This window comes from Bufo gargarizans, chromosome 6 (assembly GCF_014858855.1).
Source record: "Bufo gargarizans isolate SCDJY-AF-19 chromosome 6, ASM1485885v1, whole genome shotgun sequence".
Taxonomy (NCBI): domain Eukaryota; kingdom Metazoa; phylum Chordata; class Amphibia; order Anura; family Bufonidae; genus Bufo; species Bufo gargarizans.
Window position 1 is genome coordinate 55,661,376 of NC_058085.1, and position 12,255 is coordinate 55,673,630.

General features: G+C 46.6%; 1 protein-coding gene across 1 annotated transcript; it reads right to left on the reverse strand.

The window, feature by feature from the left end:
- Positions 1 to 598: 598 nt before the first annotated feature.
- Positions 599 to 12,092, reverse strand: CENPX (centromere protein X). Its single transcript, XM_044298839.1, has 5 exons — positions 12,023 to 12,092; positions 2,641 to 2,692; positions 2,500 to 2,553; positions 1,279 to 1,367; positions 599 to 1,205 (listed from the first exon to the last, which is right to left on the reverse strand). The coding sequence occupies exons 1-5, from the start codon at positions 12,056 to 12,058 to the stop codon at positions 1,191 to 1,193; spliced, it is 246 nt and encodes an 81-aa protein (XP_044154774.1). The 5' UTR covers positions 12,059 to 12,092; the 3' UTR covers positions 599 to 1,190.
- Positions 12,093 to 12,255: the final 163 nt, after the last annotated feature.

Here is a 12,255-nt window from a genome sequence, read left to right on the forward strand (position 1 = left end):
CCCCTGCCGATTAGCTGTTAGAAGAGGCCTTGAGTGCTGCAGCCTCTTCCTAGGCCAGTGACATCACTGTACATCGGTCACATGGGCTGCAATATCGAGCACTGCCACTATACAGTGTACGGCACTGTCCTCAGAAAGCTCTGATCAGAGCAGCGGCTCCCTGAAACAGCCAATTGGCGGGGATGCTGGGACTTGGACTCCCACTGATATGATAATGATGACTATCCATTATCAGCAGCACATCCCTCATCACACAGGGAGATGTTCTGCTGGTAATTGATCATCTTTCTTCATTATAAAAGATGCTGAGCAGCTAATGAAAGCATTCGCTCGTTCAATATACAAGCCGATTATTGGGAACAAGTAGTTCATATTCCCCAAAATTGTGCAGTGTAATAGGGCCGTAACTAACAAACCTGTTTGAGATGGATACCAGACATCTAAAGATATGAGAAATAAAACACCACTTTAAAAACTAAATGCTCATTTCACTTGCATAATAATTTGGAACACGGGCTATGAAGGTACATGGTTTGTATACCGCATATACATGTTTAACATATTACTGAACAGAGGAAGCCCAGGAGAAAGGCACAACTATTAAAACGAATATCATATTTATTTATTTTTAGTGGGTTTCCCTGATTTTCTGATGTGTAATCAGCATTACCCGGCAGTTACACATCAGTTTCCATGCGGGTTGCAGAGCTCATTCATTAATACAATAGAATGGCGCCACCTACTGGAGAGAATACACACTGCTACACTGAATCCTAGTATGTCAGCCCATATGCTTTGGCAGGTGATGAGTTACCGACCAGCAGACTAGCGCTAATAAGGTAGTCACCGAGTGACAACCACACTTCTCCGGGGATGTTGGTTTTGGCAGCGGAGGAGATGAGCTGACGGAACAGGCACAGACATAGTAATGGTGTGTTTATGACTAGATCTCGGGTGGTGTTGGTGAGGATCTGGGAAATCTTATGACAAGGCATTAGCTCTTGGCTGACGGCTTCAATAAACCCATCTGAAAAGTCTCTGCTTTCCACTGAATTGGAACAAAGTCTTAGGGCTTTTTCTTGAATGCTGCTCCTCTGCAGTGTCATTTACTGCAGAAAGTGAGACCAGGCTCGGTGGCATCTTCAAGGCCATGTCGGATGGAGTCTGGTATCATGGCACCAATGTCCAGGCTAGAAGTCCAGCAGCTGGAAGGAAGGAGAAATGGAAGGAGTTGGGGACCAAACCTGCTAGGTCTTCTACAAGGGTTCTGTGACTTACCAGCTGAGGCAGGATCTTCTCTACGTGTTCTATGTCCACGGCTGGCACATCTTCAGACAGGGCCTGCCGTGCTGCTCGGCTCGCTGCCTCTGCAAACCAGGAGAAGAAGACCATTCACTGCAGGGCTACCAGAGACTGATGTCTCAGTTTTGCTTTCCATTATAGGACTTACAGGGGATATTAAAAGGGGTTTTGCGCATTCTGGGGGACCTGCAAAAGAGAAACATGCACCCAATTCCTGCGCTCTCCGCCCTCCACTACTCCGCTCAGGTCCCTGGATGTAAACTTCTGTACATGCCGCTGCAGCCAACTGCTGCCCACAGTGGTGTCCTGCTCCCCCCTACGTCATGACAAATGGCCACGTGGTGCAAGGAGAGTAGGTCACCGCTGTGGCCAGCGATTGGCTGCAGCAGCGTCAAAACAGAAGTTTACATCCAGGGACCCGAGCAGAGGACAGGAGCCAGTGTCAGGAAGCAGGTAAGTATGCTTCCATTCACAGAGATGCTCAGGAGGGAGCATTTGCTACCCCCCCCCCCCCCCCCAAAAACGGTGCTCAACCCTTTGTCCACACCTTTCAGGCCCAGTTACCTTGTGTCATACACTTAAAAAGAAAGCATCACCTAAATGATTTTCTTATTAAAACCAGATACCGATGCATTGTGGATTCATCTGTCCACGATTGTGGGGGCAGCCATCTTGTCTGTGCTGCAGTTAAAGTGATTTTCTTATCTCAACATTTGTGCTATATTGCTCTCCAGAACGGGGCCCCTGAAGGGAGAGCTTCAGCGCATCTACTTCCAACTTTCCAGCTGTCTTACATTTACACCACTTTCTAAGGCTAAACCAGGCATAGAAAATGTTAAATGGGACAGGCTGGCCACGCCCACTTTTTCTTTTTAAGACGTGGCGTGAGCGGGGAAAGTTCACAGATTGCGGCACAATGGACCTTTGTACCACAATCTGCGCCAGAAATACGCCTCATATAGACATATTTCTGGTTACTGAATGACACACCACCCCCCCCCCCCCCCCAAGTCTCAATATAGATTATATGGCAAGATGCTGCCCCCTGCTGGAAGGTGCATGTTATGAGCGCAGCATCCATAATGTTTCTTCTCCACATCTTGGACCTCCAGGTAATGGTAAACTGTGAGCAGCGGTATAGGTAATACTGGATTTCTCGCCCTATTCCAGGAGGATCTCCAGAGCTACTGTACTTACCATGTACAAATACTTTAAGTAGCTCTGCCAGGAGCAGTATGGCGTCACCACTGACTGTAATACAAGAACCATTGGTTATGTGCAGCACGTTCTACAGGTACATCACCCGCCATTAGGTCTTGTAGAGTCGCTGCTTCGTACCTTTAGTTTTGTCTTCTTCCAGGTGCAGATGGAGGAGCTTGGAGACCAGGTCCTGTAAGACATTGTTATGGGGACACTGTCATTGGCTCTGCTTTTGTGCTAAAGTGGCGGGGGTCATTATTGTGTGCAACAGTCCGTATGATGGTGGTCTGGAAGTGTCACTGCTTCAGGAGGGGGAGGGCTCCATGGTCATCAGCCTTTGTGGAAGGTGAGTACAATGGATGTCGCCAATTGAGGCAGTCAAGGGGCTCCATAGATGTCATCCATTGGGGGGGCAACACAGACATCACCCAATGAAGGGGGGAGGGGAGTGTTCCATGGACGTCACCCACTGAGGAAGATGGGAGTCATGGAGGTCACTAGTGTTGAGCGAGCATGCTCGGCTGAATACCTGTTCGGCTCGAGCATCGCTATGCTCGGCACATGGCGGTACTCGGCCGAGTACCGCATGTGCTCAAGCGCCATGCAAGAGTCGAGTCTCCTCCCCGCATGTTTCGCAGCTGCTAAGCAGCCAATAAACGTTTAGGTAAGTACTGCCATCACTGTAATGCCAGTAGCCAGGTTGGCTACTGGCATTAGTGATTGGCTGGGCAGAACGCGTCATCGGGTGCTATATAGCGGGTTCGGCTCATTGTGAGTCAGGCAGATCTGCACTTGGAAAGGGACAGACAGTGTAGAGAGTGTGATCGCAATATATTCAATAGAAAAACGTTTCAAAGACCCAAAAGGACTATTGTGTGTGGTAGCAGGCTGGCAGCAATACAATTTAGTCAGTGATTTTTTTTCCCATACTTTGCAATACTTTTTCGATAGAGGGTGTCTGCAGTGAATGGTGACTTCTGCGGTGGAAAAGTGTGTCAGGGCCAGCTATTGGGAAAAATTTGTGAAAACAATTATATTTTTTCCATAATTTATCCACATTTTTCCTATAAATGGTCCCGTATAACATATAATATGAAGAAGGCGAGCATTAAGGGATGGGGAAGTGGCCGTGATTCTGATGGTGCACGCAGAGGCCCGTGTTAAAACTGTTCCTGCTGCCAGAGCACAAGAAAAACAAATCATCCAAGATACCTAGTTTCATGTCCCAGTTTGCAGGGCGGCGCAAGACACCATTCTTGAAGTCAGCCCAGTGCGAGCAGGTGGTTGGTTGGATTGCAGCACCTGTCTTCCACCAAGTCCAGTCTCAGTAGCCAGGAGTCTGGTCAACAGAATCCTCACCCTGATCCTCCTTCCTCCCACCATTTACAGTCTGGCCAAACAAGTGATTGGATATTCTGAGGACCTCTTTGCATCGCCATTGATTTGGCCCTCTCGCCAAGCACGCTTGAAGAGGGACCTGAGATCTTGTGCCCCGATTCCCAACCTCTTGAGCATCCAGAGTCAACAGAACATTATGCTGGGGAACGGCAATTAGTGTTTAAGCGAGGTGGATGATGAGACACAGTTGGCAATGACTCAACAGCAATTAATGTCTCAAGAGGTTGAGGAAGAGGATGACACACAGTTGTCAATCACTGAAGTTGTGGTTACGTCAACAATTCAGGAGGATGATCAGAGTGAGGAAGTGGAAAAGGACGTGCTGGACGACGAGGTCACTGACCCAACCTGGGAAGGTGGCAATAAGCCGAGCGAGGAGAGCAGTACAGAGGGGGAGGGATCTGCAGAACTGCAACAGGCTGGAAGAGGCAGTGGGGTGGCAAAAGGTAGAAGGCGGGCACCACTGAACAGGCCCGCAACTGTTCCATGGAGCACCCCTTGCGTAAATTTTCCTTGCCAAAAGGTAGGTGTTCGGCAGTATGGCGCTTTTTTGAGGAACGTGCGGACGACAGAAGAATAGTAGTTTGCAACCTGTGCCACACCAAAATGAGCCGGGGGTGTGAACACTAGCAACCTCACCACAAGCATGATCCGCCACATGTCATCAAAGCACCCTAATAGGTGAGCCGAACGCCTGGGTCCACAATTTGTGCCTGCGGGTCACACCACTGCCTCCTCTTCCCCAGTGTTACATGCTGGCCAATCCCCTGTCCAAGACACAGGCCCGGATGCCTCCCGCCCTGCACCTGGACCTTTGCAAGCACCATCAGCTACCACTTCCCTGTCCCAGTGCAGCATCCAAATGTAATTACCCAAGGCATTTGAACACACGTGCAAATACCCAGCCACCCACCCACAGGCCATAGCACTAGATGCGCACCGTTCCAAATTACTGGCCCTGAAAATGTTAGCATTTAGGCTTGGACACTGATTACTTCCACAGCCTGATGTCTGTGGCCGTCCCTCGTTACGCAGTCCCCAGCCGCCACTATTTTTTTTTAACCCCTTTAGGACAAAGCCTTATTTCACCTTAAGGACCAGGCCATTTTTTGCAAATCTGACCAGTGTCACTTTATGTGGTGATAACTTTAAAACGCTCTTACTTAGCCTGGCTATTCTGAGATAGTTTTTTCGTCACATATTGTACTTCAGGACACTGGTAAAATGGAGTTTAAAAAATTTCATTTTTATTTATATAAAAAATACATACCAATTTTTTTTTAAAATTTGCAAATGTCTAACTTTCAATTTCTCTACTTCTACAATACATAGTAATAACTCCAAAAATTTTTATTAATTTACATGCCCCATATGTCCACTTCATGCTTGGATCATTTTGGGAATGATATTTTATTTTTGGGGATGTTACAAGGCTTAGAAGTTTAAAAGCAAATCTTGAAATTTTTCAGAAATTTTCAAAGACCCAATTTTTAGGGACCAGTTCAGGTCTGAAGTCACTTTGAGGCTTACATAATAGAAACCACCCAAAAATGACCGCATTCTATAAACTACACCCCTCAAGGTATTCAAAACTGATTTTACAAACGTCATTAACCCTTTAGGTGTTCCACAAGAATTAATAGAAAATAGAGATACAATTAAAAAATTACACTTTTTTGGCAGATTTTCCATTTTAATATTTTTTTCCAGTTACAAAGCAAGGGTTAACAGCCAAACCAAACTCAATATTTATGGCCCCGATTCTGTCGTTTACAGAAACGCCCCATATGTGGTCGTAAACCGCTGTATGGGCACACGGCAGGGCGCAGAAGGAAAGGAATGCCATACGGTTTTTGGAAGGCAGGTTTTGCTGGACTGTTTTTTTTTTACACCATGTCCCATTTGAAGCCCCCCTGATGCACCCCTAGAGTAGAAACTCCAAAAAAGTGACCACATTTTAGAAACTACGGGATAGGGTGGCAGTATTGTTGGTACTAGTTTAGGGTACATATGATTTTTGGTTGCTCTATATTACACTTTTTGTGGGGCAAGGTAACAAGAAATAGCTGTTTTGGCACCGTTTTTAATTTTTTGTTATTTACAACATTCATCTGACAGGTTAGATCATGTGATATTTTTATAGACCAGGTTGTCACAGATGCGGCGATACATAAATAAAAAGTATACATATTGGGTAAGTTTTACACAATGATTTATTTTTTGAAACAAAAAAATAAATCATGTTTTAGTGTTTCCATAGTCTGAGAGCCAAGATTACCTTGGGTAGGGTATGATTTTTGCGGTATGAGATGATGGTTTTATTGTCACTATTTTTGGGTGCATATGACTTTTTGATCGCTTACACTATGAATGGTGTTCATCTGAGGGGTTAGGTTATGTGATAATTTTATAGAGCCGGTCTATACGGACGCGGCGATACCCAATATGTATACTTTTTTTTACTTATGTAAGTAAGTTTTACACAATAACAGTTATAAAAAAAATTATGTTTTAGTATCTCCCTATTCTAGTTTTTTTTATTTTGTGGGCAATTGTCTCAGGTAGGGGCTCATTTTTTTGTTGGATGAGGTGACGGTTAGATTGGTACTATTTTGGTGGGCAAACGCCTTTTTGATCGATTGCTGTTGTACTTTTTGTGATGTAAGGTGACAAAATGGTTTATTTAGCAGTTTTTATTTTTTTACGGTTTTCATCTGAGGGGTTAGGTCATGTGATATGTTTATAGAAACAGTCGATACGGACGCGGCAATACCTAATATGTATACTTTTTTTATTTACTCTATTTGGGGAAAACAACGTTTTTGTTTATTTTTACTTAAAAACTAAAAAAAAAAATTGGGGGGGAAAACTTTATTTTTCCAACTTTTTTTTTCACTATAATTTTTTTGTCCCACTTTGGGACTTGGACTTTTGGGGGTCTAATCCTTTACAATGCATTCCAATACTTCTGTTTTGGAATGCATTGGCTGCATGAGTAATACTGTGTGTATTACTCATACAGCTTCCGGCCTGTGAGATTCAGGGGGCTTCCGGTCCCCCTACAGCCGCATGGGGACCCGATAGCCACCAGCAGCCACAAACCGCAGGTAAAGCCACAAACTGCAGGTCTGAATTAACCTGTGGTTTGCAGCGATCGATGACACCAGCGGTGATCGGAAATACACCAGGACATCAGGGCATACCGGTACGCCCTGTGTCCTAAAGAGGTTATGGTGTGCCGTGCCAGCCTTACACCAACATGTGTCCCTTAACATCACACGTGCCCTGACCAACGCAGTTACTGGGAAGGTCCACTTAACCACGGACACATGGACAAGTGCTTTCGGCCAGGGACGCTACATTTCCCTCACGGCACACTGGGTGAATGTTGTGGAGGCTGGAAACGACTCGTACCCTGGGAAGGCACAGGTGCTACCGACGCCATGGATTGCGGGCCCCAATTCCATCAGTTTCCGCCACCACCTACGTTAATGGCTCCAACCCCCACTTCTCCTCCGAGGAAGTATCCACATGCAGCACCAGTCAGTCATCAGTCGGTAGCTGGAAGCAGTGGAACACTGCAGTGGGGAAGTGGCAACAGGCCGTGCTGAAGCTGATCTGCTTAGGGGACAAACAGCACACCGCCGCAGAGCTGTGGCAGGGAATAAGAGACCAGACTGAGCTGTGGCTCTCGCCACTCAACCTAGAACCAGGCATGGTTGTGCCTGATAATGGCTGTAACTTGGTGGCGGCTTTGGAGCTGGGCAACCTTAGACACATCCCGTGCCTACGTATTCAACCTTGTGGTTCAGAGGTTTCTAAAAACATACCCCAATTTGCTCCTGGTGAAGGTGCGCCGCATGTATGCACATTTCCGCAAGTCACTGACCGCTTCAGCCGGTCTGTCAACGCTGCAGCAGTGCTTGAAATTCCAAGCTCACTGGCTGCTGTGCAACGTGAGCATGCGCTGGAACTCCACATGTTGGCCCGGCTTTGTGAGCAGCAGATGGCAGTTGTGGAATACCAGCTGCAACATTGTCGTCGCCTTTCCAGTCAGCTTCTGCTATTCACAAGCTAGGAGTGGGCATGGATGTCTGACCTCTAAGTTTTACGCAACTTTGAGGAATCAACACAGATAGTGAGCAGCGATAACGCTATTATCAGCGTCACCATCCCACTTCTGTGTCTCAAGCGCTCACTACTCACAATTAAGGACGATGCTGTGCATGTGGAAGAGGTGGAAATGGGGGAAGACATTACACAGGTTGATGATAGCCAGACCACCCTCAGTTAGTCTTCTCAGCACAAATTGGAGGCTGAAAAAGGAGGAGGAGCAGGAGACCGTTGCCTCAGCTACAGCTGGTAGTACCCATGGAAGTTTAATTCCATCTGTTCTGCCTGGGTGGGCAGAAGAGGAGATTGAGAGTGATCCTCCTGATGACGACAGCAAAGCCTTGCCTGTTGGTACTTTGGCACACATGGCTGACTTAATGTTAGACTGCCTAAAGCGTGAGAAGAAGTCTGGAATATAAAATGTCTAAAAAATTTTACGCATTTGGATTCCGTGAGGGGTATGGTGAGTTCATGTGAGATTTTATTTTTTGGCACAAGTTAGTGGAATATGAGACTTGGTAAGAAAAAACTAAAAAAAAAACAATCAATTTCCGCTAACTTGTGCCAAAAAAATAAAAATCTTCTATGAACTCGCCATGCCCCTCAAAAGTGATCTTTAGAGCGCCGCAGCAATTTTACAGTGTTTTGGCAGTGATCAGAAAAAAATATATATAATTCTGTCACTGCGGTGGGGCGGACTGAACGCAAGTGTGCGCACAAGATCAGGCCTGATCGGGCGAACACTGCGTTTTTTGTAGAGCCTATAGAACATGTCCTATTCTTGTCCGCAATTGCTATGTAATTTGTCGGACGCATCGCTATGTAATTTGTTTAGTTATTGTTTATATATTTTATATGTAAAATTGGGAAAGGGGGGATTTAAACTTAATATTTTAGGGTACTTTCACATTAGCCTTTTTCATTTCCAGCATAGAGTTCGGTCACAGGGGCTCTATACCGGAAAAGAACTGATCAGGCATATCCCCATGCATTCTGAATGGAGAGCAATCTGTTCAGGATGCATCAGGATGTCTTCAGTTCAGTCTTTTTGACTGATCAGGCAAAAGATAAAACCGTAGCATGCTACGGTTTTATCTCCGGCAAAAAAGAAAAACTGAAGACTTGCCTGAATGCCAGATCCGGCAGGCAGTTCCGACAACAGAACTGCTTGCCGGATCACACTGCCGCAAGTGTGAAAGTAGCCTTGGGCCCCTTTCACACGAGCAAATTTTCCGCGCAGTTGCAATTCATGAGGTGAACGCATTGCACCCGCACTGAAACGGGACCCATTCATTTCTATGGGGCTGTGCACATGAGCAGTGATTTTCACGCATCACTTGTGTGTTGCGTGAAAATCGCAGCATGCTCTATATTCAGCATTTTTCACGCAATGCAGGCCCCATATAAGTGAATGGGGTTGCGTGAAAATCCCAAGCATCCGCAAGCAAGTGCGGATGCGGTGCGATTTTCACACACGGTTGCTAGGAGACGATCATCATTATTATTTTCCCTTATAACATGTTTATAAGGGAAAATATTAGCATTCTGAATACAGAATGCATAGTACAATAGCGCTGAAGGGGTTTAAAAAAAAAAAAAATTATAATATATATCTCTATATCTCACCTTAATCCACTTGTTCGCGCAGGCGGCTTCTCTTCTGTCTTCTTCAGGAAAAGGACCTGCGATCACGTCACTGTGCTCATCACATGGCCCGTCACATGATCCATCACCATGGTAAAAAAGATCATGTGATGGACCATGTGATGAGAGCAGTGATGTCATCAAAGGTCCTATTCGTCAAAGAGGAAGACAGAAGAGATGCTGGCTGCGTGAACAAGTGGATTAAGGCGAGTTAAATTATTATTTTTTTAACCCCTCCAGCCCTATTGTACTAAGCATTCTGTATTCAGAATGCTATTATTTTCCCTTATCCGGACACGCTCGTCTGCAAGGGGCCTTAGTGTTTTTTTTTTTTTTACTTACTATTAGCCCCCTTAGGGGCTGGAACCCTTGTCCTATTCACCCTTAGGCCTCTTTCACACGGGCGAGATTTCCGCGCGGGTGCAATGCATGAGGTGAACGCATTGCACCCACACTGAATCCGGACCCATTCACTTCTATGGGGCTGTGCAGATGAGCGGTGATTTTCACGCATCACTTGTGAAAATCGCAGCATGCTCTATGTTGTGCGTTTTTCACGCAACGCAGGCCCCATAGAAGTTAATGGGGATGCGTAAAAATCGCAAGCATCCGCAAACAAGTGCGGATGCGGTGCGATTTTCACGCATGGTTGCTAAGATGACAGTCTATTCACTGTATTATTCTCCCTTATAACATGGTTATAAGGGAAAATAATTGCATTCTGTATTAAAGAATGCTTAGTAGGTCAATTGAGGGTCAATGCTTAGTAGGTCAATTGAGGGTTAAAAAATAAATAATAAAATTAACTCACCTCCTCCAATTGGTCGCGTAGCTGACAATCTTCTGTTCTTTCTTCAGGACCTGTGGTGACGTCACTGTGCTCATCATATGGTACATCACATGATCCATCACCATGGTAATGGACCATGTGATGAGCTCAGTGACTTCACCAGTTATTGTTTTTTAACGCTCATTGGCACTGCACCACCAATGTTTAATATACTGGGGTGTTGGGGGCACTGGGCCACCAATGTTTAATATACTGGGGTGTTGGGGGCACTGGGCCACCAATGTTTATATGTTTATTATACTGGGGGTGTTGAGGGGAGCACTGCACCACCAATGAAGATAACTGACCTGTTAATACAAATACAGGAGGCAGGTGCCGTAATCAAATAGCCGGCACCCGACCTCTATGACAGGGAGCCGCGTTCCGCGGCAGTTAACCCTTCAGGTACCGCACCTGACGGGTTAACTGCAGCAGATCGCAGCTCCCTGTCACAGAGGTCGGGTGTTGGCTATTTGATTCCGGCACCCGCCTCCTGTATTTGTATTAACAGGTCAGTTATCTTTATTGGTGGTGCAGTGGCCACAGCCCCTGCCCTACTCCTCTTCTTACTGGCGGCAGCAGCAGCACAGGGGGGAGAGGGAGAGACTCCTTCTCTACTGCGCTGCTGAGAAGAACATCGGCGGCGGGGCAGAGAACTATCATCTCCTGTGCCCCGACGCTGTATTCAACAGTAGAGCTGCGGGTCTAGTCGCAAATAGCAAAGACTAAAAAGTCTTGTCGTCATTTGTAAATTCTAAGTCGCATTGGCGACCATTTTGGTCGCCATCTGGAGCCCTGCAAATATTCAGGAAAGAAGGTTTCCTGTCAATTTTCCCTCTAAAATATTTCCCCCCCCCCCCCCTTGGTTTTGTGCTTATTGTCATTATGTAAAAGTGGCGTACTACTCAGACAACATGGTTCCAAACAGCGACCTGGGAGTCCAAGATGCATCCAGACATCCTCCCCATGGTGTCCCCAAACCATTTCGGTGGTGTTACCAACAATTTCTGACATCTTCCTATGAACCAGACACCCCTCCCCTCTTCAGAGCAGGCGGTGCCTGGTTTAATGCTCGAGTTCTCCCATTGACTTCCATTATACTCGGTCGAGCACCCGAATATCACAGTGTTCGTCCCAAGCACTAAGTGCTCGATCAACACTAGAGGTCACCCACCGAGGAAGGTGGGCGTCGTGGAGGTCACCCACCGAGGAAGGTGGGCGTCGTGGAGGTCACCCACCGAGGAAGGTGGGCGTCGTGGAGGTCACCCACCGAGGAAGGTGGGCGTCGTGGAGGTCACCCACCGAGGAAGGTGGGCGTCGTGGAGGTCACCCATTAAGGGGGGGGGGGGGGCACTAGTCATGTTTTTTTTTTTTCTAGAATATACTTTCCTACCCCTCAGCCATTATATATCACATGTATCCTGGACTCAGACATGAAGACCCTCTAGTTTCACAGACATGAAGGGTCCCCATCCCACAGAGCACCTCTGCACCCACCAGCGCCGCCCTCAGCCTGTACACTATTAGGCCACTTGCCTTACGAAACTCCACCGGCTCTTCTTCCCGCTCCATCCTTCCTATCTGCCGCTCACCTCTGCTCCCGCCCTCTTTATCCATACACGGCGCTGAGCAGACAGCTGATTGGTGGATGGTACTGTCAATCATGGAATTCTCCGCCCCTCAAACTCACATAAGACACAAGAGCGCGAAGTGAAATCTGGCATTTTGTCTCCAGTGCTTCCAGGGACATCGCTGGCGGCGGCCATATT

Coding starts and splice junctions, on each gene's coding strand:
- CENPX (XM_044298839.1), bottom strand. CDS start 12,058: ATGGAGCGGGAAGAAGAGCCGGTGGAGTTTCGTAAG. Junction 2,693..12,022: donor AGCCGGTGGAGTTTCGTAAG/GCAAGTGGCCTA, acceptor AATGTCTTACAG/GACCTGGTCTCCAAGCTCCT. Junction 1,368..2,499: donor ACTTAAAGTATTTGTACATG/GTAAGTACAGTA, acceptor CCTGGTTTGCAG/AGGCAGCGAGCCGAGCAGCA.